Source organism: Schistocerca americana, chromosome 3 (assembly GCF_021461395.2).
Source record: "Schistocerca americana isolate TAMUIC-IGC-003095 chromosome 3, iqSchAmer2.1, whole genome shotgun sequence".
Lineage (NCBI taxonomy): Eukaryota > Metazoa > Arthropoda > Insecta > Orthoptera > Acrididae > Schistocerca > Schistocerca americana.
The window spans coordinates 710,998,581-711,023,535 of NC_060121.1; the positions used below are offsets into that span (position 1 = coordinate 710,998,581).

Sequence of the window (24,955 nt, forward strand, 5' to 3'; positions counted from 1 at the left end):
CATAGCTTATAGTGTAGGCCTTTGTTGAACTGTACATGGTAATAGTTCATTCTTATTATATGTCACACGCTTAAGAAGTCTTCTAAATTCTGCATTCCGAATGACAGATAAGGTGAGCTAACTACGTTGCAATATGATACCTGTTGTTGGTGCTGGCAGATTATTACTTACTAGTGAAGCTCAGATTCTGTCTGACAAGCCGAACACGCCCACAGGTGCCCCGTACTGGACCCTGCGGGCGCAGCAGCGACTGGTGAAGAGTCTATTCGCCTCCCAGGTGCGGCAGCCGGCCAAGAATGTGATCATGTTCCTGGGCGACGGCATGTCCATAGCGACGCTGACCGCCGCCAGGATGCTGCTGGGGCAGAGGCAGGGCCTGTCTGGCGAGGAGGCCCAGCTCAGCTTCGAAGAGTTCCCCAACGCTGGACTGTCCAAGGTCAGCATTTCGTACAGCGCGCCTCCATGCATCGTTGATTACACACACACGTATTCTAAAGGCTAATGCCTTGTCGAAGCAACCACTTTCCTCCGTCATTGCCTGTCAGTTTCAGTTCCATGTAATTGTCGCATCCTGGCCTCTTCTCGATGCCTTCGAAGAAAAAATTACCACGAAGCAGTTATCCGAATGAGACGGAAATTGGTTGAGTGGTGTACTTGGACAGATAAGCAAATAACTTCAATTTCAAAAACATTGCATGATTTATTAAATAGATAGAGCTCAACGAACTGAACAAGTCAGCAACGTGTTGATCCTACTGTGACCGTTATGCAAGGTGTTATTGGCCTAGGCATTGACTGAAACAGTTGTTGGATGTCCTCCTCAGAGATACTGTGCCAAATTCTGCCCAATTGGCGCGTTAGATTATCATATTCTTAAAATGGTTCTCGGGCCCTGTCCGCTGGCCAACTATGATTTGGTAAGTGCAAAGACAAGCGGTGGAAACAATCGCCGTTTGCGAACGGGCATTATATTGCTGAAATGTAAGCCCAGGTGGCTTGTCATTGGAAACAACGAAACGGGGAGCAGAATATTGTCGACATGCTACAATGGTGTACGAGTGCTGAAGATGACAACCAAAGAGGTCCTGCTATGAAACGAAATGGCACCCCATATCATCACTCCTGGTCTTCGTCTTCTGCCTGGAAATTCATTGAGTAGAATTTTCTTCACCGATCCCGCTTTGAAATGAGCCCCGATGACAAGCGAAAACGTGTTTGGAGGCGCCCTGGACAGAGTTGTGATACCAACATGACTTTCGCCCGCCGCACGGCTCGACAACCAGGAGTGATAGTCAGGGATGCCCTCTCTGTTCATTGTCATCTACGACCCATGAACAGCACAGGGGTACGTCGACGATATTCTACGTCCCCTTTCGTAGTCCTTCACGGCGAGTCATTCTGGGCTTACATTTCAGTAATATAATGCCCGCTCGCCCACGATGAGAGTTTCTTCTTCTTGTCTTCTTGCTTGCCAAACTCTACCTTAGCCAGCAACATCGGCAGATCCCTCCCACATTGAGAAAGCTTGGAACATTGTGGGCAGACCCTGCTACCGCCTCACGGTTTTCACGATCTAACGCGCCAGCTTGACAGAATCTCTCAAGAGGACTTCCAACAACTCCTACAGTGAATGCCAAGCCGAATAACGGCTTACATACGGACCAAAGGTGGACCAAGGCTTTTTGACTTAATCAATTTGTGAAGTATTTTCTCTTGGATAAACCATCAAATGTTTCTGATACTGTGATTATTTCTTTGTGTTACATGTACATCACAGCTACTGATTTTCATCCCATTTGGATAATTCCTTCTGTGGTAAATCATTTTTCTTTTCTTTTTTTTTGCCTTAGTGTGTACTATATCCTCGGCGGTCATATTCCATTCTTTACCAACACTTTCCCTTCATGAATAGTAATTACGAAGGTGTGGTGTCTGATGACATGTCCAATAAATTCTATTTTTCTCCTATCCATTTCCATTAATAATCTTCTCTTTTCATTGATTTCCCTCTAGGCTTCCAGATTGCTTTTTCTATCCGTCCAGCTTGTTTTTGTGATTTGCAATTATATCCACATTTCATCTTCTTCAAGTACATTTCCTTAAAATTTACTCAGAGTCCAACGTTCATTTCCACAGAGCAGTGTATTCCGTACAAATGCTTTTCCAAAGGATTTTCTGTCGCCTGTATTCACATGTTTGCTGGTTAAAATGATTATGTTGGTCATAAATGCCTGCTTTGCCAGTGCTACCCCTTACTTCATTTCCATTAAGCATATCCTGACTACTGTTAATGTAATACTGAGACAATAAAATTGTTTTACGTTCACAGTTCTCACTTTATCAATTTTTAAATTTGTTTTAATGTCCCTCACATCTTTTTCTCTCCACCATTACTTTCGATTGGTTAAGAGTGTCTGATATGACTTGCAACATTATGTTCACTTCTTTTTCGGAGTAAAAAAAAAATCTAGTACACTGTATCATTTTACATTGCCTTTTATTCTCTTAGGCGTCTCCTTCATGATCTGAATAGGATCCTCAATGGAAACATTAAATAAGTATGGGGATGCTTGTCTAACACCTATCCTAATTTTGGCCTCTTCTTCTAAGTTACTGATATTCAGTTTTTTGCTTTGTGTTTGATACAGTTGATTAATAACTCTTCTATCATGCCAGTCAAGTCCTATTTTTTCATAATTCTAAAGAGTGGTTCCCAGTTCTCATCGTCAAAAGCTAGTGATAAGTCAATGAAGGTCAGGAAATTTTTGTTCATGTCCTCCTTCTCTCCAGCAGGACGTGCGAGGCCAAAATTGCTTCTCTTGTTTCACTGTCTTCTCTAAATCGAAACTGATCTTATTCAGCCTACTTAGCTACTTTTCCTTTTACCCTGATTTTAACGATATTCAAGAGTAATTTTGAGGCATTTGATTACGTCTTAGCGTTCAGTAATTGGTCTATTCAACTGCCTATCTTAGGTATGGTAAGGGTACTTCATTGTGTGAAGCCTTCTGACATGATTCCCCTTCCTTAGCAGTCATTTAGTGATCTGATTAATTGATCTTGCATGTTGTTACACAGATTTTTCAGCAATTTTACAGGAGCGTCATCAACACCAGTTGTTATTTCTTTTTTGAGAATCCAAAGGCTCTGTTCAAATTCATGTCTCATGATTCAGTACATTGCACTTCTCCTTCACACTCATTTATGTTCTCAACTAAATTATTTTCGTTCTTGAATCCCTTATTATCGTACAGTTCTTCTATGTATTCTTTCCAACAAGCAAATATCTCATCATCTTCCGCCATTAATATCCCCTCTTTATTTTTAACTCCTATTGATGTAGTTCTATGTTTATACTTAAGGGCTTTGATCTTATAAACCTGACCCTGTTCTCCCCTTTTTTCGATCTTCTGTGTCTTTAGCAATACTTTAAGCACGTTTCTCTTTTGATTTTCTACACTTGGTTGTAATGTGATTATAATTCCTGTGTAGTCACTTATACTGTTTTCGTTCCTGAGCTTCTTCCTTCTCTGCATTTGATTTAATATTTGTACTACCATCCAAGATTTCCTCTCTTTTAGTTTCCATTTTCCTAAGACCTCATTAGTTACTTCCATTATTCCCATCTTGAAATTATTGCTCTGTACTGGCTCATCACTTCCATTACGTACTTTATCGGTTAATTTTTTAAAAGCCATCCTTATTACTGCTTCTTCTCCATGATTATGACGAATTTCGCATTAGCCATGCACTGGAGAATGACTGTTTGTATAGAATGTTCCACAAATGTCGAAACTATCCTAATGCCATAAGCATGTGCAAACGTGATACTTTTGGCAAAATCTGCTTTCAGTAATCGCTTATTTAAGGGCAGTCAATAGAAATTCGAACACCAACCACAAAGAAACTGTGGAATAGTTTCATTCAAAAGTAATCAACTCGCCCGCCAACACATTTATCGCAATGGGAGACGAGATGATCAATTCTTGTTTCGTAGAATGCTGTCGGCCACTGATGGATCCACAGTCGTCCGAACTCTTTCACTTTCTTGTTCCACTAAAATCGACGTTCGCGCATGTCTTTCCTCAGCTCATCAAAAATGTGAAGTTCACACGCTGATCGATCTGGGTTGTACGGAAGATGTTCAGTGTTTCCTAACCACATCGCTGAAGATTCATTAGCCTTCGTCCGATTGACTGTGTGGGGGCGGACATTATTGTGCAACAGTATGATTCCGTCCGACAGCATTCCTGAGCATTCTGACTTTAAGGAGCTCCACATTTTCTTTTCTGCGAAGTGTCTTCATAGCGCTCGAGGAAATCGACGAGCAGAGCTCCCCCGCAGTCGATAACGTCCGTCCCCACACTACCAGTCGGACGGAGCCAACGCTTCGGCCATTTGTTTGGGAACACTGCAACATCCTCCGTACAGAATATCTGGAAGTAGAAAATACGATTTTATTTTCCTAAGTTTTGCAGAATATTGTTTTGATAACATAGTACAACAGGGGCAGATCAGATATAGCCGCGCCGGCCGGTGTGGCCGTGCGGTTCTAGGCGCTTCGCTCTGGAACCGCGTGACCGCTACGGTCGCAGGTTCGAATCCTGCCTCGGGAATGGATGTGTGTGATGTCCTTAGGTTAGTTAGGTTTAATTAGTTCTACGTTCTAGGCGCCTGATGACCTCAGAAGCTAAGTCGCATAGTGCTCAGAGCTATTTGAACCATTTAGAGATAGCCGCTGACAGATGGACAACCGCACCCACTCATGCACTTCCTCGTTCGGATCGTTCACCGTCTGATTTTCACATCTTTGGTTACCTGAAGGAAGACATACGTGGACGTAGGTTTCAGTCGGACGTGGAAGTGTAAGAGTGAGTGTGATCGTGGATCCGTCAGCGGCCGACCGCATTCTGTGGAACTGGAGTTGATCGTCTCGTGTCTCAGTGTCATAAGTATCTTTACGCTTGGGGTGATTACTTTTGAATGGGACCATTCCATGGTCCTGTTGTGGCGGGTGTTCGATTTTCACTGTACTGCTTCTCATAGATGATCCAGAGATGGGAGACTTCGCAATTTAGAATGACAGAACAATCTAAAAAATTAGTTTTTAATAGAGTTCTCGAAAGTCACGATTCCCTACCTGAAATAATATTTGGTATGTTGCACCGATTATACGATGTCATCAAAACAATTCTGAAGAAAACTTAAGAAAAGAAACTCTTACTTAGTATTTGCAAATGTTCTTGAATTTAATCTTACCGTGAGAAGAAAACTACTTATTCTACCTTCAGTTCAAATTAAACTTACTTTTTTTCAATTTTTCAGGTGCACATTCATTCATCTTTTAATTTGTAAATAAAAATATGTAGAAACTGTTACAAAAGAATGAACCGAGTATTTGCCTGATTTCTATGTACTCTGATAGACATTCAAAATGTTTTGCAGCTTGATTTTTGCGTGTTCGGAGACTCTCTTCAAAATGCACTTTTAGTACCCCTAGTTCTCTACAAAGATGTCCGCCTTCTTAGCTGGGTGGTAAGGTGCTTGCCTCACGTGTAAGCGGGCCCGGGTTCGATTCCCGTCCGGGTTGGAGATTATCTCCGCTCGTTGACTGAGTGTGGTGTTATCCTCAGCATCGGCACGCAACTCGCCCAATTTGGCGTCGACTGCAACGACTTGCACACGGCGACCGCAATCCCCAGGATGGGGCCTCCTGGGTAACAATGCCATACGCTCATTCCATTTCCCTACAAACCCAAAAGCAAAGGAACTTTTCGCAAATTCGATGTTACTTCATTTTTCGATATAGGTCGTTACATACACGCAGTGTCTATTATGCTTTGCAAAAAATTTCGTGTGTTGGCCAAAGAATAATGAGTACATATAGCGTAACTGAAATAAGAATTTCTAAAATAATTTCGAAGTAAAGAGATTTTTATAAATTAAAATTATTGTTGTCCAAGGCAGACACTGAGAACTTTGGCTGTAGTACAAAAGTAAGGTTGTTAATTTAAACAGCATACACGCCAGTTCGTCGCAGAGATCTATGTCTACATCCACACTCCGCAAACCACCTGACGGTGTGTGGCGGAGGGTACCCTGAGTACCTCTATCGGTTCTCCCTTCTATTTCCGTCTCGTATTGTTCGTGGAAAGGAAGATTGTCGGTATGCCTCTGTGTGGGCTCTAATCTCTCTGATTCTATCCTCATGGTCTCTACGCGAGATATACGTAGGAGGGAGCAATATACTGCTTGACTCCTCAGTGAAAGCTTGTTCTCGAAACTTCAACAAAAGCCCGTACCGAGCTACTGAGCGTCTCTCTTGCAGAGTCTTCCACTGGAGTTTATCTATCATCTCCGTAACGCTTTCGCGATTACTAAATGATCCTGTAACGAAGCGTGCTGCTCTCCGTTGGATCTTCTCTCTCTCTTCTATAAACCCTATCTGGTACGGATCCCACACTGCTGAGCAGTATTCAAGCAGTGGGCGAAAAAGCGTACTGTAACTTACTTCCTTTGTTTTCGGATTGCCTTTCCTTAGGATTCTTCCAATGAATCTCAGTCTGGCATCTGCTTTACAGACGATCAACTTTATATGATCATTCCATTTTAAATCACTCCTAATGCGTACTCCCAGACAATTTATGGAATTAACTGCTTCCAGTTGCTGAACTGCTATATTGTAGCTAAATGATGAAGGATCTTTCTTTCTATGTATTCGCAGCACATTACACTTGTCTACATTGAGATTAATTGCCATTCCCTGCACCATGTGTCAATTCGTTGCAGACCCTCCTGCATTTCAGTACAATTTTCCAATTTTACAACCTTTCGACATACTACGGCATCATCCGCAAAAAGCATCAGTGAACTCCCTATGTTATCCAAAAGGTCATTTATGTATATTGTGAATATCAACGGTCCTACGACACTCCCCTGCGGCACACCTGAAATCACTCTTACTTCGGAAGACTTCTCTCCATTGAGAATGACATGCTGCGTTCTGTTGTCTAGGAACTCTTCAATCCTATCACACAATTGGTCTGATAGTCCATATGCTCTTACTTTGTTCATTAATCGACTGTGGGGAACTGTATCGAACGCCTTGCGGAAGACAAGAAACACGGCATCTACCTGGGAACCCGTGAGATAATATACCACGTAAGTTTCCGCACCATTTAGTGTTTTATTAACCTCAAAATCATTTCTGAATGTTTCTCTGGAGGTCAAAAAGAAAATTCGTAGATACTGAATCTCTAACGGAAAACGTTTTGTTACTGTTAGTACACAAAACCATTATTGAATACGTGGTCCCAGCAGGAATGCAAGGAAATCTGTAACAGATAGCTGAAGATGGTTTAGAAAGCTGTATTTATAACAGCATAAGAATATTAATATCCTCCAATAATATTTCTATTTTTGTATCTGAACTTTATTCAGTTCGTCACTACATATAAGTTAGTTTTGATTTTAGCGTCGAATAGTGTCAGCATACCAGAAACACTTATTCATAAAATGTGTTTACTATTGGGTTCTTCATTCAGTCATATCAGTTTTGAAGTTCGTCTCTTTCCTTCAAGCACGTTCCAGGCAATGTGGTATTTAATATCAACTAAACCGTGAGTTGCTCAAACGTACGTAATTAAATATAAAGGCTGCCACGTTTTCTCAAGCAGTTGTTGTAGTTGATAAATATGATCGTTCATATTCAGAGGTGTCTTTTTCCTCCGACTTTTCTCATGATTTTATAAAGAATATGAAGGCATATTTTGCCTGGAAGACGATAAGAGTACTTTCATACAGCATATATTGCATGAACGTCGTGATTATTGTGTGCCTTCGTGTTCAAATCATCAGTCGTTATCGTAACTTATATTACTTATTTCTGTGTTTTCCTTCCTGTTTGGCGCTCGACTTGCATATGAGCCACATAGATGGAAGCTAGTATTTTGCGCCATGGTTAAGACATTTTTATTTATTCACTGAAAGTGAAAACAGTGAGACATTTAAATTCCATCAGTATCAGCTGGACTCTAGAACCAATCTAAAAGCTGTGGATGTATGTTTGCATGCACTTATGTGATGTATCTGGGTAGGAACAGTTAGGAGCGTAGTTTAATACGGTTGGTCCGTAAAATGCACTGTTAGTTCGAAATTCCCAACGAGTAATTAAATAGATGCCGTGTTACCTATTAAGTCCACAAGTGTTCTTCTTCTAACAGACGTTATCTCAACGGAGGTAGGCAGTTCTGTTTGCGAAATTTAGTACGTGTGATCCGAGACGCCCCCTCTAAACTAAAATCTGTCTAGAGGCTGACTGATGAAATAATGGAATAATTACTCGTACATGCCACATCATTAGTCACAAAGAAGGAGAAAACAAAAGAAAAAATTAAAATTCCTAAAATCTCAACTGCCTTCTCAGGAAAAGGCCTCTAACAGTGTAGCCTTCTCTTTCTCTGAGAATCATAAAAGTGTTTTTCCATCGGTAAAGAATTTTCAGACAACTTACTTTGGAATAGCCGAAATATTACTACTAACTGCAACGAAATGAAGGTCGAAACTAAATGGGACCACAATATCTTTCTGTAAAATATTCGTAGAAAGTGGTATAGAGCTTAATTTAGAAGTTAAACATTCACGACCGGTAACGTATTTGGAAATTTGTTGTTTGGACGCTTAAGAAATTTATTTGAGTTTGAACATCTCATGTGGATAATTTATGTCCATATATATTTTTGAGTTTTTGATTTAGAAATTTATTAATTTTTAAAAGATTGTTACTGGATAGCAGTCTGTTTTCTAGTATTGTATCTTTATTCGATTTTTCTGGTAAGGCTATCAAACTGAAATTGTCAGCTGTAAGTCCGGCGTAAATTCAGTAAAGAAAGCTGAAATAATGGTATGAGGTGTATAATCTATTCTCTTATATATCTTGCGATATCACCCCTTTGACTTGGTGGATTTATTGTAACAATACTATCGCAGTCATAGACTGGCATATTACAAATGTTTCTTAAAACAAATAGCTGCACTTACCTGATTTAACAAGTTTGGTTTATCCTATTAATTTTTAGCAGAAGTCACAAACTCAAAAATTTCATGTGTTCTACGAAAGACTTATTCAGTATGAGAAAAATTAGATGAATGGAGACATTGGTCCTGATTCTACTGTCATATTGCTTATTTTTTAGGAAGATTAACAGATCCTCCAGCATGTACAAATGGTTTAGGTTTCTAAGGATATACTGTGGTGCTGGTTCTGCAGTATGAAACTACAAGGCAACTGTGGCACTATCCTACTTAAATAGTGGTACAGTGCCTAGTGTGAAATACCTTACGGATAGATATTTTTGGAACTGCTTACTATTTGTTACTTACGGTCGACTCGAGGTCTTCAGGTTCACTAAGAGGACTTGCGCTCAGATGGAGCACAGGGGACTGATGTGCCGCCTGCCACTTTGCTCCACAGACGTACTGCGTGGACGCACAAGTGGGCGACTCGGCGTGTACCTCTACGGCGTACCTGTGCGGCGTCAAGGCGAACACGGGCACCATGGGAGTCACGGCGGCGTTGACCAGGGGCGATTGCGACGCCCAGAACAATACCGCCAACCACGTCGACTCCATCATCAAGTGGGCGCAGGTCAGTGCGGCAGCATACATTCAACTTTCCACTTCATGGACAAGTACTGCTGTTAACATTATACATGTTATACATACTTACTCAGTTTACGTACAGTACCATTGGCTACGTAACACTATTACATCGTGATGTATTTGGTTTGTAATCAACAGCATACCAAAAGAGCAAGCAGATTTTGTGTCGCAAAGAAGCTGTTGCGATAGATCATGTCGCCCATAATCTGGATAGAGAAAGGATTTCAACAACACCTCAAAATATCTGTTGTATTTATTGATTTAAGTTCAGTCTGTGATGCAATTTTTAAAAAGGAACTGCTACTGAAGGTATACCAGTTTATTCCCGAGTACATCTCACTGGGAAATGAAATATTTTCTATAGTCTACAAAAAGGTGAACCAAAAGGATCTGCACTACCTCCTCTAACGTTTAATACAGAGAGTAACTCTTCTACGCATCGTCAGGCGCATTTTCTCTGGTGTTTCGGCAGTGTGTGGCTGAAGTCGGCTGAAACACGTACTGCCTACACGTCTTTCATGGGAAGCCCAGTGTCGACGAAAAGCGTCGATCAGTTTCTCTTTCAGAGCAATATGATTTTTGATGCGGAAATTTGCGTGACCACTTGATTGAGCGGTCCTACATTAATCTAGTACGATCTGTATTAAAGACGAAGAACAACCAGAACTCCGGCAACGCCCACAACCGCCCAGGTTCGCTCTGACTGCTACGCCAGTCAGCAGCGCAGTTCAGTTGAGACTGGAGTACTATCAATTCTTCGCGTTTCACTGTTCCTGTCATTGCGTATCGATAAAAAAAATCGCACTATATTAATTTGAGATAGCTCAATCGAATAGGAACCTGAAACTGCATTTTAAAAAAACAATTTAATTCGCAACGCGAAACAAGCCGACGCTTTTCATCAGGATGACCCCAACTACACACTGCAAAAATGAAATTGTAAATATCTTCCGAAACACCAAAGAAAATGGGCCTGATGCCTGTCGGTAGAGAGAATCTGTGTGGACAGCGTATCGATCATAAATTCCTTGCGATTGATAACCAATACTTTTCGAAGGCTATTGAAGATGAAAGGCGACACAACGTTGTTCAAACATTTCTCACGTATAGTGAGCGTAGGATCCTCTAAACGCGCCATATTCTCTGCGGAAGATAAACGCTGTTGAACGTAATCAATTTGTAAGAAATCGAATGTTTATTTTTTTCATCTGTAATAATTGTACCCTATTACAATGGTAACTAAATTACATTATACACCATTTTTTACAATAACACTTTTTTAATGAAAGTGATTCTGGAGAGCATAATTCGAATACGAAGAAACAGATCCGCATCACCTATCATACTTCTACAATATCAACACTTAGTTTTTAAAAATTGGGTTTTTTAATGATTTGAAGTATGAAATTTTATATATTATTTGAGTTAATAATATGAATTATGGATGGATTATTACGACAAGAGATCAACAGTGGTCCAAAGAAACTGATTAGTGTTTCCGAAAAAAAAAAAAAATGTCTACTACTATCTCTAAATATCAAGTTGGGTCTAACAAAGCAGTTTGATTAAGTTGGATCTTATAAAGAAGTTTGTAAAAGGGACATCCAAATATGGACAGTGTTACAAGTATCTCTGCGAAAAGTATACTCATCTGTCGACGCCAGAATGAAACATTAGTGGAAGCAGTAGCTCTGCGCTAAGAAGACTTCATTTTCTGGAAAAGTTACGACTGCTATGGGGTACGGAAAAGGAGTTGTTCTACGGATTACGATAATCAGTCTTTCATATTCCGCAAGACGTATGGTTCGACAGAAAGAAATCTCTCACCGTCGGTGTGCACCAGGCCGCAAAGGTGCTGCAATAATAAGAAATCAGGAAAATTCCAAATATGAACTGCTGTGTTTTCCGATATCGTTCATCAGGTTAACTGCTCTATGAAGCCCAGACACCTTCACTTCTAAATGATATAAAAGAGATATGTGACTAATGGAGACTGTAGTGGAGGGCTCGCAACAGCTGTTTCCCTGACAAACCTAAACCAGAGAGAGTTTCCACTACTGGAAATAAAATTTTGGAGGAATTACAGTGAACTAAAAGAAACCAAATTGTAAACATGGCAGCGAAACAGCAACTGTGTAAATCTGAAGAGGTTGAAAAATAAGCCAGTCAATTGCAAACAAAGGTTTATTAGCCCTTGACCCAGGTTTCGATGTCTGTAAAAATATCTTTAGAATGAATGGGTCTTCTTACATCACATGATGGCTCCATATTATCTAATGTACCATCATGTGATGTAACAAGGCCCACTCTTTCTGAGGAAGCTATTTTTACAAATATCGAAACGTATGTCAAGGGCTAATAAACCCTTATTTGCTACTGGTTGGATGATTTTGCAACCTCTTCTTAACAGAAACTATGTACAAAAATAAGGCTTTTCTGTTTCATTTATCCGGAACGTTAATTCATCAGGAGTCTAAACAGTAATTAAATTCTGGCCGAAATATTCTCTCCTTGCAATCGTAGGAAAATATGGAAGTCATCCATAGAAATGATTTACTTTCTTCGTTGTATTTTCGAGTTTCCTCTCAAAACTTGAGATATTTTTTGAACTATTCGAAGCTTGACAATGACATCTGTGGTAACTTGTGCCTGTAAAAAGACTGCGACGACGATGAAAAATTTTATAGTTCGTCGTCATAAACTAATGTCGACTCTGAATACCTCTGTACAGTACCTGACATCCATGAAACACACATACGATGCAGATATCACACGATGTCTTACGTATCATAGTGGTAACGATGACAAAACCTGACAGTGACGTGTTGTCTGAAACACGCGTTGTGTAGCATGCTACTACGTGTCAGTGGTCTGTCTGCAGGACGCAGGAAAGGCTACGGGTATCGTGACTACGGTGACGGTAACACACGCGTCCCCTGGAGGAGGTTACGCACACATCGCGGATCGCAACTGGGAAAGCGACGCTGACGTCATCGCTGCTGGAGGCGATCCAGCGATCTGCCCGGACATCGCGGACCAGCTGGTTAACGGCAACCCAGGTCGTAACATAAAGGTCAGTGGCAGACGGAGAAACACTCTTTACTTTACTGACATTTAAAATTAGATTTTCTTATGTGCAACATATTCCTTCTTCTTCATAGATTTCGACAACTACAGTATGATCTAACCCGTATGGTGTTTCGATGTGAGAAACGTTTGATGTTCAGTGACAGCTTACAGAGTAACTCGTTAGGTTTGCTACCTCGCTTTTTTGGTGGTTATACCTCACTAACAGTATCTTAATTTCAGTGCGTGTAATGGAGATCCTTGTGAAACAAGAGGTTGGTCACGTTTATACGAAAAAATTTCCAGCCGTTCTCGGTTGTAGAGCCTCTAAACACAGTTAAGGTCCGTTGATTTACAATGGCGTGTTTCACAGTTCCTTTTCTCGGCTGATCTGATTAATCAGAAATGGTTTGCGAAAGCCTGCAACTGGGCAAAAATGGATTTCTTTATAAATAACTTTACTACTTCCAGTTACGATTTTCTTTTGTTTATATTTTACACTGCTTATTTCGGTAAATAGGTACCAATTTTCAAGTGCATTCTCTATGCGTACTATTCTATTTTTTGTACCGTTTTTATGTGAGAGGTTCTGCATTCTTTTGTTATCTTTAAATTTTATTATCATCCTTAGGAGCAGGGTCTCGTAGATGTTAAACGTCACATACAATATTCTGTGCACAGTGTACATCATGAATAACAAATTTAAGTCAGTTAATGTAAGTTTATTATTCACAACATATAATGTGCACAGAAATTTGTGTGTGATGTTTAACATATGTGAGGCTCTGCACTGTATAGTCAACGTATATTGTGAACAGAAATTTGTTTCCGATGTTTAACATGTGTGAGACTGCACAAATAGAACATAAGACCTTAAAGTCAACAAAATGGGAATCATTTACCGAAACTGGTTGTGACTGGTGGAAGAAAAGTTATTTACAAACAGACCCATTATTTCCAGCAGTGTCAACTGTATGTGCGCAGAACTGTTTGCAGACAATGTAGACGTACAGCTGTTGACATTTAGTTATCTTGCCGCGTGGGATTAGCCGAGCGGTCCAGGGCGCTGTAGTCATGGACTGTGCGGCTGGTCCCGGCGGAGGTTCGAGTCCTCCCTCGGGCATGGGTGTGTGTGTTTGTCCTTAGGATAATTTAGGTTAAATAGTGTGTAAACTTAGGGACTGATGACCTTAGCAGTTAAGTCCCATAAGATTTCCAACAGTTTTAGTTATTTTCTGTCACTGACCCTGGCGTTCCTAGTTTTGTTAATTTCTACAGGGGAACAGTTTTGTACTGTTATTCACTATACGGTAACAAGGAGCCCATGTGAAATCATACTGACCGAACAGTCCTTGTGGAATTTCTAAATTACACTCCTATTAGACACATTCTCTCCATAAACTCAGTAACTGATAATCAAACAATTTGGTTATATTGCACAGCTCATTAATGCTTATTATGACGTGCTAATTCTTTAATACTGCCTGCACTAATAACTTACTGCTTGCACTAATATCTTACTTAAGATTAATCGGATTAATTTTGACTGGAGCCTGCACAAATAACTCCTTTTTACGGAATCTGCTATTTACGGTACACATGTCACATTTAAAAGCCAACTGCTCTAATTTTGTACTACAAGCTGGAAATTAACAACGTATTTAGATAATTACTCTTAAAACACACAGTGTTTCGTATCCCTTGACTTTAGTTGACCTACGGGAAATAATCGCCCAATTCCTTCTGTTTCAGTTTCTAGTTCACTTTTCTTCCTTACAACTATCCTTATTTTCCACAAAGTCAAAGCATCAATATGGTCAACCGAAGTTTCTATAGCACAGCATTAAACCGTCGCTGTGTGCAAGATAACTGGTTTGTCGAGTGTCTTATCTGCTCTCTCTTTATCTACTTGACATTTTTTGTGCAAAGTATCCGCGTCACTTAGCTGTTCAAATTCTGGTCCGCAGGCATAATTGATGATCAACTATAGCACATCTTCACAGTCAGAAGTCTGTATTCGAAACGGAAATATTCTTTCTAATTATAACAGAATAGTTGAGAATTCGTATTTTATTTGTTCAAAATTCGCCGAACAATGGTACTTTCAGCTGCGTCTCCCTTGTGTAAAATTTCAGTTGTTTCCCAGCACTTTGGTAATTGTCTCGCTTCGACCAAACAGAATGACCCAGTTTTATGAAATAACGGTCCAACAGTGCTACATGCATCCAGTTCACCGCTCAGATATCATTGTTTCATTGTTTCGCCATGTGTTCCAAACGGAAACGCTCATAGCAAATACTTCAGGATTTCGTTACGTTTGTTGACAGGTAATTCTCGGAGGAGGCCGCAAGATGTTCTTACCTAACACGACTGTGGACGAAGAGGGCGCGAGTGGTCGTCGCTGGGACTCGCGCAATCTCATCTCTGAGTGGTTGGACGACAAGTCGGACCGTGACGCGACGGCCAGCTACGTGTGGAACAGAGACCAGCTGCTGGCCGTGGACACCGAGAAAACTGACTACCTGCTCGGTAAGTCGGCAGTGTAGACAGCAGCCATAATATACTATGTGATCAAAAATATCTGGACACCTGGCTGTAAATGACTGACAAGTTCGCGGCGCCCTCCATCGGTAATGCTGGAATTCAGTATGGTGTTGGTCAACCCTTAGCCTTGATGACAGCTTCCACTCTCGCAGGCATACGTTCAACCAGGTGCTGGAAGGTTTTTTTGGGGAATGGCAACCCATTCTTCATGGAGTGTTGCACTGAGGAGAGGTATTGATGTAAGGCCTGCCACGAAGTCAGCGCTCCACAACATCGCGAAGGTGTTCTTTAGAATTCAGGTCAGGACTCTGTGCAGGACAGTCCATTACAGCTACGATAGACCACTCCGCCACAGGCCGTGCCTTATGAAAAAGTGCTCGATCGTGTTGAAAGACGCAGTCGCCATCCCCGAATTGCTCTTCAACAGTGGGAAGCAAGAAGGCGCTTCAAACATCACTGTAGCCCTGTGCTGTGATAGTGCCACGCAAAACAATTGGTGCAAGTCCCCTCCATGAAAAACACCACCACACCATTACAACCTCGCCTCCGAATGTTACTGTTGGCACTGCACAAGCTGGCAGATGAGGTTCCCCTGGCATTCGCCATACCTTTACCCTGCCATCGGATCACCACATTGTGTACCGTGTTTCGTCACTCCACACAACGTTTTTCCGATGTTCAACAGTCCGACGTTTACGCTCCTTACACCAAGCCAGGCGTAGTTTACCGACGTGATCTGTGGCTTATGAGCAACCGTTCGACCATGAAATTCAAGTTTTCTCACCTCTCACCTTACTGTCGCAGTACTTGTAGTGGATCCTAATGGGGTTTGGAATTCCTGTGTGATGGTGTAGATAGATGTCTGCCTAGTACACATTACGACCCTCTTCAACTGTCGGCGGTCTCTGTCAGTCAACAGATGAGGTCGGCGTGTCCGCTTTTGTGCTGTGCGTGTCCCTTTACGTTTCCACGGCGGCGTGCAAGCACCAAGATACAAAGCAGTGGCGCAACATAATTGAGGAGCATCTAGAGACAAAAAATGCACACTGTAACTTACGTGTAATGTAAGAGGAGATGTCGTTCATGTAAATACCGTTACTCTCATTCTGTAGGGTGATCCAAAAGCACTTTAACATTTGAAAATTCACTCTTTCACGGAATAATGTAGGTAGAAAGATTAAACTTTATACACATACCTTAAATGAAATGTCGAAAATGAGTGAAAATTCTGGCCATCAGAATGGTTGTGGACAACAACTCGTCAGTGACGCTTATAATCGCTCCTTCCGTGTAGTAAGATGTTAATATTTGTTGTAGTGAACATACAAGTCAAAAGAGTGAAAGGGCCATCATAATGATGGAATGAATGAGGAAAATCGGCGAAACCTGTGTGGTAGTCCTTTCTTTAACGCGATGATGCTTGATCGTGGAAAGATGGTTAATCAGTTTTCTGCTTTAGAATTTGCAATGAAATTACGCTAGTAAATCGGTGTCGGACTTCGTTATCATGTAATTACATGAAGATAGGTTCGTTTTCGGGAACGTGCTGTGAGCCCTTAAGGCTTCGACACTGGCAGCCAGTTCATTCCGCAATAGTGCTGAAAAATATTAGAAATGGTTAGATGAGGACAAGGAATAAATTTAACAATACACGCGAATAAAGTAAATCTTCAAATTCATATAACACAGTTCTTTTAACGCTCATACATTACAATTTATTACATCTGTTCGCTAAGATGGCTACGACAGGAGAGAGAGAGAGAGAGAGAGAGAGAGAGAGAGAGAGAGAGAGAGAGAGACTAGTATTTGCTATAAAACAAGATCCTATCGTAAATATGTCACAGAACTAATCTCTGAGATCGGAAAGCTGTTACATTACTAAAAGATTGTGAGATTGCATACCCAATGAGAATCGTGTGTAAAATGAACTGTTATCCACCGATTATGTGACGCAGAGAACATCTCCGCTGTGGGGACCAGAAAATGTGGAAGATGACGATTGATTGTCTAATGTGTTGTGGAACGAATAAGTCCATTTCACACTCCATGGGCCTTTAAACACCCTCACCTGCAGAATTTCGGCTACCGAAAATCATAGAACTGTCGTGGAAGTCCCATTGTATGACGAGAAAGTTACGGTGTGGTGCGAATTTACATCAGTTGTGATCCGACACTCTTTCTTCGAGGAAATGCGGGTAGCTACTTTTGAAACGGTCAGAGTGGCGGGCGCGAGGTAGACCAATATGTTAGAGAATCGCATCACCCCTAGTATGGCTGATAAACACCTGCTGTAATGCACGACTCTTATGTAGGATGGCGCTCCATCCCGTATCTTTCACACGTATGAAAGACCTCTTGCACACATCGTTCGGTGAGGATCATATGCTGAGGCGGCACTTCCGTCACGGCTTGACCACCCAGGTCCACGGATCTCGGTGTGTGTGATTACTGTTTTTGGGGTTACCTAAAGTCGCAAGTATGCAGCATCGTCCAACATCGTTAGGGATGCTAAAAGACAGCATCCGACGGTTATTTATCACCATATCTATTGACATGCTGCGCAGTGTTGTTCACAACATTGTCCGACGACTACAGGTATTGTTAATGATTGACGAAAGAAATGTTGAGCATTTTATATGAAGAACATTATCTTTGATAATATTTCTTTTGTGCCATGTGACGCGCCCTCTGTTGCTCATTTTGTGCACATTTTCCGGTTTCGATAAAATTCCATCACATTTCAAGCAAGTGTTTTAATTTTTACCTCTCTACCTACGTTACTCCGTGGAGTATTGAATTTTCAATGTTAACTGACTTTTGGAACACCTTATACTTCGGAATTTATAATATGAATAGAGAGACTATTATTAATATGGTGTATCAAGAATCGTACATGTAGCGAAAGTTGAGAGACGAAGATGAGCTAATATTAAATAAATTCATAATAAATTCTTAATTATACTGAATAATGACGCAGGTTACAATTACGAGCTAGGGCGTTTTATAATATTTACAATTACGTGTGGCTCAAAAGCCTGGTGCACATCTCTCAATTGGACATGACTCTGACCCCTTACGAGTCCACAAAATACAACGGTAGTCCTATCGGGAAAAATGGGCTCTACAGATTAACGTGGAATCCGAACCACGTGTCCTTCCTGGCGAAGCTTCGCGTAATTGAAAGACAGAATGAGCAATTCCATGGTCCGACTGGGTTTTGATCCAGCGATCTTTCGTTTTCCAGGCACGGTCTTCACCGCTGCTCCTCCTGGCACGAGGTGCACTGTTTAAATGAGTAGTTTTGTGCCCTTATGTTTCCCTTCAACACCACAGTATCATTACTGCTCTAAGGAGGTCTCTTCCACAGTTCTCCATGCGTTAAGATCTCCAGATCTTGTCTAGGATTCCCAATAGAAGTTTCTTGGTCCATTTATCATCTACTCGCTTTCTAAGTGCACTGCTCACTACCATTTTGTTTTCATACCAGTCACAATTATGTTCTCCAGTAGAGATGGTCCTTGGCATATTTCCACAGTGTAGTGTTTCTCCCAGCAATTTCGTCAGCGTAGCCCGTACTTGAATGTGCAGAAACCTTTGTAAAATACTATAGCACTCGCGCACTATGTAAATTGTTACTTACGTGTCCAGTAGAACAACTAACTCACTAATAGGTTGAGAAACTGCTTGAGATTCCATTTGACAAGTGGAATGACTGAAATTTGCTATCACTCTAACTTGTATGTAGTTGGTTATAAGGTGCTTGCGAGCAAGTTTTCCAGCCTAACGAAGATGCTGCTTTAAACAAACATTTAGAACAGTTTCTAAAATTTCATTTCTGACAAGGAAAGCAAATATTGTAGAAGAAATTCAGTTCAAGATGTACGTAACGGTCTTACTTTTCTGTTGCCTCTCAAAGGTCTGTTCGAGTCATCTTACATGCAGTACCACCTGGACGCCGACAACGCAACGGAACCCCGTCTCAAGGAGCTTACGGAAGTAGCTATCAAGATGCTGGAGAAAAATAGGGACGGATACTTCCTGTTCGTAGAGGGTAAGTCCATTCATACTCATACTTTTCAAATCACTCCGAAACGTTTGGCAGAGCGAACGTCCCTCTGACCTATGTATTAGGTAGCGCAGGAAGAATAACATGATGTGGGTTTTTCATCGTCACCACCACCTCAAGGAAGTTTCAGCAGTTGCGAAATCAAAAGGTGAAAGCTAATGTAAAAATGTGAACTAGCCGTCTGAAGATGAACCTGTCGATTCGAAACCGAAAAGGCGAGATTTAAATAAATTCTTAGCATTGTAAAAAGTAGCTGGTTGCTGTTATTCTCTATGTAAGAGTCAACCTATATTTTGTACGCACCCACGGGCTCAAAATGTTACTTATCGACAGTGATAGACATCCTTGGGGTTGTGAAGCAGCTGAATGGGTTGAAAATAAGTAAATCGCCAGGTCCTGATGAGACTCCAATTCGGTTTTACAGAGAGTACTCTACTGCATTGGCTCCTTACGTAGCTTGCATTTATCGCGAATCTCTTGCCCAACGTAAAGACCCGAGCGACTGGAAAAAAGCGCAGGTGACGCATGTATATGAGAAGGGTAGAAGGACGGATCCTCAAAATTACAGACCAATATCCTTAACATCGGTTTGTTGCAGGATTCTCGAACGTATTCTCAGTTCGAAAATAATCAATTTCCTTGAGACAGAGAAGTTGCTGTCCATGCATCAGCACGGCTTTAGAAACCATCGCTCCTGCGAAACGCAACTCGCCCTTTTTTCACACGATATCTTGCGAACCATGGAAGAAGGTTATCAGACGGATGCCATATTCCTTGACTTCTGGAAAGCGTTTGACTCGGTGCCCCACTGCAGACTCCTAACTAAGGTACGAGCATATGGGATTGGTTCCCAAGTATGTGAGTGACTCGAAGACTTCTTAAGTAATAGAACCCAGTACGTTGTACTCGATGGTGAGTGGTCATCGGAGTGGCCCAGGGAAGTGTGGTAGGTCCGCTGTTGTTTTCTATCTACATAAATGATCGTTTGGATAGGGTGGATAGCAATGTGCGGCTGTTTGCTGATGATGCTGTGGTGTACGGGAAGGTGTCGTCGTTGAGTGTCTGTAGGAGGATACAATATGACTTGGACAGGATTTGTGATTAGTGTAAAGAATGGCAGCTAACTCTCTATACAGGGTGTTACAAAAAAGTACGGCCAAACTTTCAGGAAACATTCCTCACACACAAAGAAAGAAAATATGTTATGTGGACATGTGTCCAGAAAACATTACTTTCCATGTTAGAACTCATTTTATTACTTCTCTTCAAATCACATTAATCATGGAATGGAAACACACAGCAACAGAACGTACCAGCGTGACTTCAAACACATTTTGTTACAGGAAATGCTCAAAATGTCCTCCGTTAGCGAAGATACATGCATCCACCCTCCGTCGCATGGAATCCCTGATGCGCTGATGCAGCCCTGGAGAATGGCGTACTGTATCACAGCCGTCCACAGTACGAGCACGAAGAGTCTCTACATTTGGTACCGGGGTTGCGTAGACAAGAGCTTTTAAATGCCCCCACAAATAAAAGTCAAGAGGGTTGAGGTCAGGAGAGAGTGGAGGCCATGGAATTGGTCCGCCTCTACCAATCCATCGGTCACCGAATATGTTGTTAAGAAGCGTACGAACACTTCGACTGAAATGTGCAGGAGCTCCATCGTACATGAACCACATGATGTGTCGTACTCGTAAAGGCACATGCTCTAGTAGCACAGGTAGAGTATCCCGTATGAAATCATGATAACGTGCTCCATTGAGCGTAGGTGGAAGAACATGGGGCCCAATCAAGACATCACCAACAATGCCTGCCCAAACGTTCACAGAAAATCTGTGTTGATGACGTGATTGCACAATTGCGTGCGGATTCTCGTCAGTCCACACATGTTGATTGTGATAATTTACAATTTTGATCACGTTTGAATGAAGCCTCATTCGTAAAGAGAACATTTGCACTGAAATGAGGATTGACACATTGTTGGATGAACCATTCGCAGAAGTGTACCCCTGGAGGCCAATCAGCTGCTGATAGTGGCTGCACACGCTGTACATGGTACGGAAACAACTGGTTCTCCCGTAGCACTCTCCATACAGTGACGTGGTCAACGTTTCCTTGTAGAGCAGCAACTTCTCTGACGCTGACATTAGGGTTATCGTCAACTGCACGGAGAATTGCCTCGTCTATTGCAGGTGTCCTCGTCGTTCTAGGTCTTCCCCAGTCGCGAGTCATAGGCTGGAATGTTCCGTGCTCCCTAAGACGCCGATCAATTACTTCGAACGTCTTCCTGTCGGGACACCTTCGTTCTGGAAATCTGTCTCGATACAAACGTACCGCGCCACGGCTATTTCCTCGTGCTAATCCATACATCAAATGGGCATCTGCCAACTCCGCATTTGTAAGCATTGCACTGACTGCAATACCACGTTCGTGATGAACACTAACCTGTTGACGCTGCGTACTGATGTGCTTGATGCTACTACTGTAGAACAATGAATCGCATGTCAACACAAGCATCGAAGTCAACATTATCTTCCTTCAATAGGGCCAACTGGCGGTGAATCGGAGATGTACAGTACGTACTGACGAAACTAAAATGAGCTCTAACATGGAAATTAAGCGTTTCCGGACACATGTCCACATAACATCTTCTCTTTATTTGTGTGTGAGGAGTGTTTCCTGAAAGTTTGGCCGTATCTTTTTGTAACACCCTGTATATATATAAAAATAAATTAATGCAGATGAATAGGAAAAAGAATCCCGTAATGTTTGAATACTCCATTAGTAGTGTAGCGCTTGACACAGTCACGTCGATTAAATATTTGGGCGTAACATTGCAGAGTGATATGAAGTGGGACAAGCATGTAATGGCAGTTGTGGGGAAGGCGGATAGTCGTCTTCGGTTCATTGGTAGAATTTTGGGAAGATGTGGTTCATCTGTAATGGAGACCGCTTATAAAACACTAATATGACCTATTCTTGAGTACTGCTCGAGCGTTTGGGATCCCTATCAGGTCAGATTGAAGGCTGATAGATTTGTTACTGGTAGGTTTGATCATCACACGAGTGTTACTGAAATGCTTCAGGAACTCGGGTGGGAGTCTGTAGAGGAAAGGAGGCGTTCTTTTTGTGAATCGCTACTGAGGAAATTTAGAGAACCAGCATTTGAGGCTGACTGCAGTACAATTTTACTGCCGCCAACTTACATTTCGCTGAAAGAACACAAATATAAGATAAGAGAGATTAGGGCTCGTACAGAGGCATATAGGCAGTCATTTTTCCCTCGTTCTGTTTGGGTGTGGAACAGGGACAGAAGATTCTAGTTGTGGTACGAGGTACCCTCCGCCACGCGCCGTATGGTGGATTGCGGAGTATGTATGTAGATGAAACTAGCAAAAAATTAATCAAGTTAGGTATCCCATTTTTCTCGAGATGGTAACTAAAACTTTGTGACTACCTTCCATAGTTGGCTGTTATGTGTGTGGTGGTAAGTATCTGCAACTGGCAGTGTATAACGTCGCACGGTAGAATAGAGCAATAGTTGTTGGATAGAAAGTGACGAGTGAGCTTCGAGTGACAATGCCACTCGAGTGTGTTGTTGATCTCGCAGCATTATGCAGTGAACGTATATCGCAACGACTGATACCACTCTTGCTTGGGGATTTACAGGAGGCAAGATCGACGTCGCGCACCACTCGACCCTCGCTCACAAGGCGCTCGACGAGGCCATCGAGTTGTCGGAGGCGGTGCGAGTGGCGCACGAGCTGACGGACGAGCGCGACACGCTGATCGTGGTGACGGCCGACCACGCGCACACCATGTCCTTGAGTGGCTACGCGGCGCGCGGCAACGACATCTTTGGTGAGTGACGGCCACACGGGCAACTAAAATGAATGCGGCACAACCGGCGCTCAGCTGAAATCAACCGATGAATTATGGCGCGAACGTTAACATCAGGCTAAGCTACAGATCAGACTGTTAGCACAACTGGTAACTGGCATTCACATTTTAAGGATTGCCAACTTCAACATAAACGAGACCTCGGGCTACGCTCCATATCTTCCTGACAACACAACCAAACCGATCGACTGACACCGAATGCCAGCTGTACCACACTCAGTTTTTGCGACTCATGACAGCCACTGGAAACATGTGTCTCGGTACGAGAAATCACTACAGGACTAAACGAATGTTCTGTTAACTACTTCAACCTGCGATACTCAACTTTAAAACGGCAAGTTTAATACAAAGCTATTAGTTCACAGGCAAAGGGATGTTTCATGTCGTCCGAGAACGTTTTTCATACTGAAGAGAAGAAAAGAAGGCCGCAGTTCTTGAGATTTCCACAGGTGTGAAGACTGAAAAAGTGTGACTAAAATGTTCTCAATCCACATGGCTGCTACACTTTACCTGGTTGTTGCTAACGTGTGTCATTATTGGAATAAGAGCGGTGACCAGCCAGCATGAGTGTGTGGACGCCAAAAACTGAGAACTGAGTTTGCCAGGGCGGCCCCGCGGGTCGTTCGTACAGGAAAAAAGCTGTTTACAATCCAAAGGCCAGACACTTTTGTTGACCCATTAGGAGCCATGTCTAGAACGTAGCCACCAGATCCGTCCATGAGAGATTGCGGCCAGTAGCGTTCCAGTTTCAGCCATTAGTTAGACCACTCTATTGGTAATATCGTCGAACGATACTGTTGGCAAAACCTAAAAAAAAGAGCAAATAACTTGCTACAGATTTTCCAAGTACGTACCGACACACTTCCCTTGACAGTGTTTCACAGCAGAAAAGTAATAGCATTTTCCCCGTCTCTGACACAGAAATGTGTGTGTGTGTGTGTGTGTGTGTGTGTGTGTGTGTATGGGCCGGGGAGGGGGGAGGGGGGGGGTGAGTGTACATGAAATATGAACAAATTTTCATTACAAAAAAGCTATATGGGTAGGATATCACCCCTCATCACATCTATTTGGAGTAAACTACACTATTTATTCTGTATCCAGATGCACATCACGCAGAAGAAATTGTGACCAAGTTACAACAAAGAAAAAATGACGTGGAATTAACGTCGTTAACAGTCACTTCCAAGCATCAGAATACACGTAATGGGATTACTTCTTCCTGCATGTTCAGTATTATACCTGTCTGTCTATAGGCGATAGTGGCATCTAGTTTGTAAAACGTGTTGCTGACGCTTTCATTTAGTTACTACGAAGTTGGAATCAGGATGTAACTTTATCTTCTTTAGAAATTCTTAATGAGAATCCTTGATGTCTCTCGCCTGATAGATATTATCAGCTTACTGTGCAATGTAATCAATGACAGAGCATTTTAATGTATTTTTCTCTCGAGTGGGAGTTAAAAGTTCGGCTACCGTAAGATAAGGGGAAGTACTCAAGGACGAATATGCGCAACTAAGCTTCAGATTTGCATTTCTACTCGTAACAACGTAATACACTAGCCACTAGACACTAAAATTGCCAACACCATGAACGGAGTATGGAACTGATGTCAGACTGGTATGAGGTGTACAGTACCATATGCTCGTAGATGTGAATGATTAGTATTTCAGCGCACATTCTATGCTCAAGCAAAGATTACACAGCAGACGTTCAGAT

General features: G+C 41.9%; 1 protein-coding gene across 1 annotated transcript in view; it reads left to right on the forward strand.

The window, feature by feature from the left end:
* Positions 1 to 277: 277 nt before the first annotated feature.
* Positions 278 to 24,955, forward strand: part of LOC124606840 (membrane-bound alkaline phosphatase-like) — a 30,430-nt gene continuing 5,752 nt past the window's right edge. Inside the window, exons 1-6 of the mRNA XM_047138916.1 lie at positions 278 to 436; positions 9,473 to 9,646; positions 12,542 to 12,733; positions 15,054 to 15,255; positions 19,187 to 19,321; positions 23,009 to 23,200. Of these exons, the coding sequence (XP_046994872.1) occupies positions 305 to 436; positions 9,473 to 9,646; positions 12,542 to 12,733; positions 15,054 to 15,255; positions 19,187 to 19,321; positions 23,009 to 23,200 (1,027 nt within the window). The 5' untranslated portion in view covers positions 278 to 304. The remainder of the gene's footprint in view (positions 437 to 9,472; positions 9,647 to 12,541; positions 12,734 to 15,053; positions 15,256 to 19,186; positions 19,322 to 23,008; positions 23,201 to 24,955) is intronic.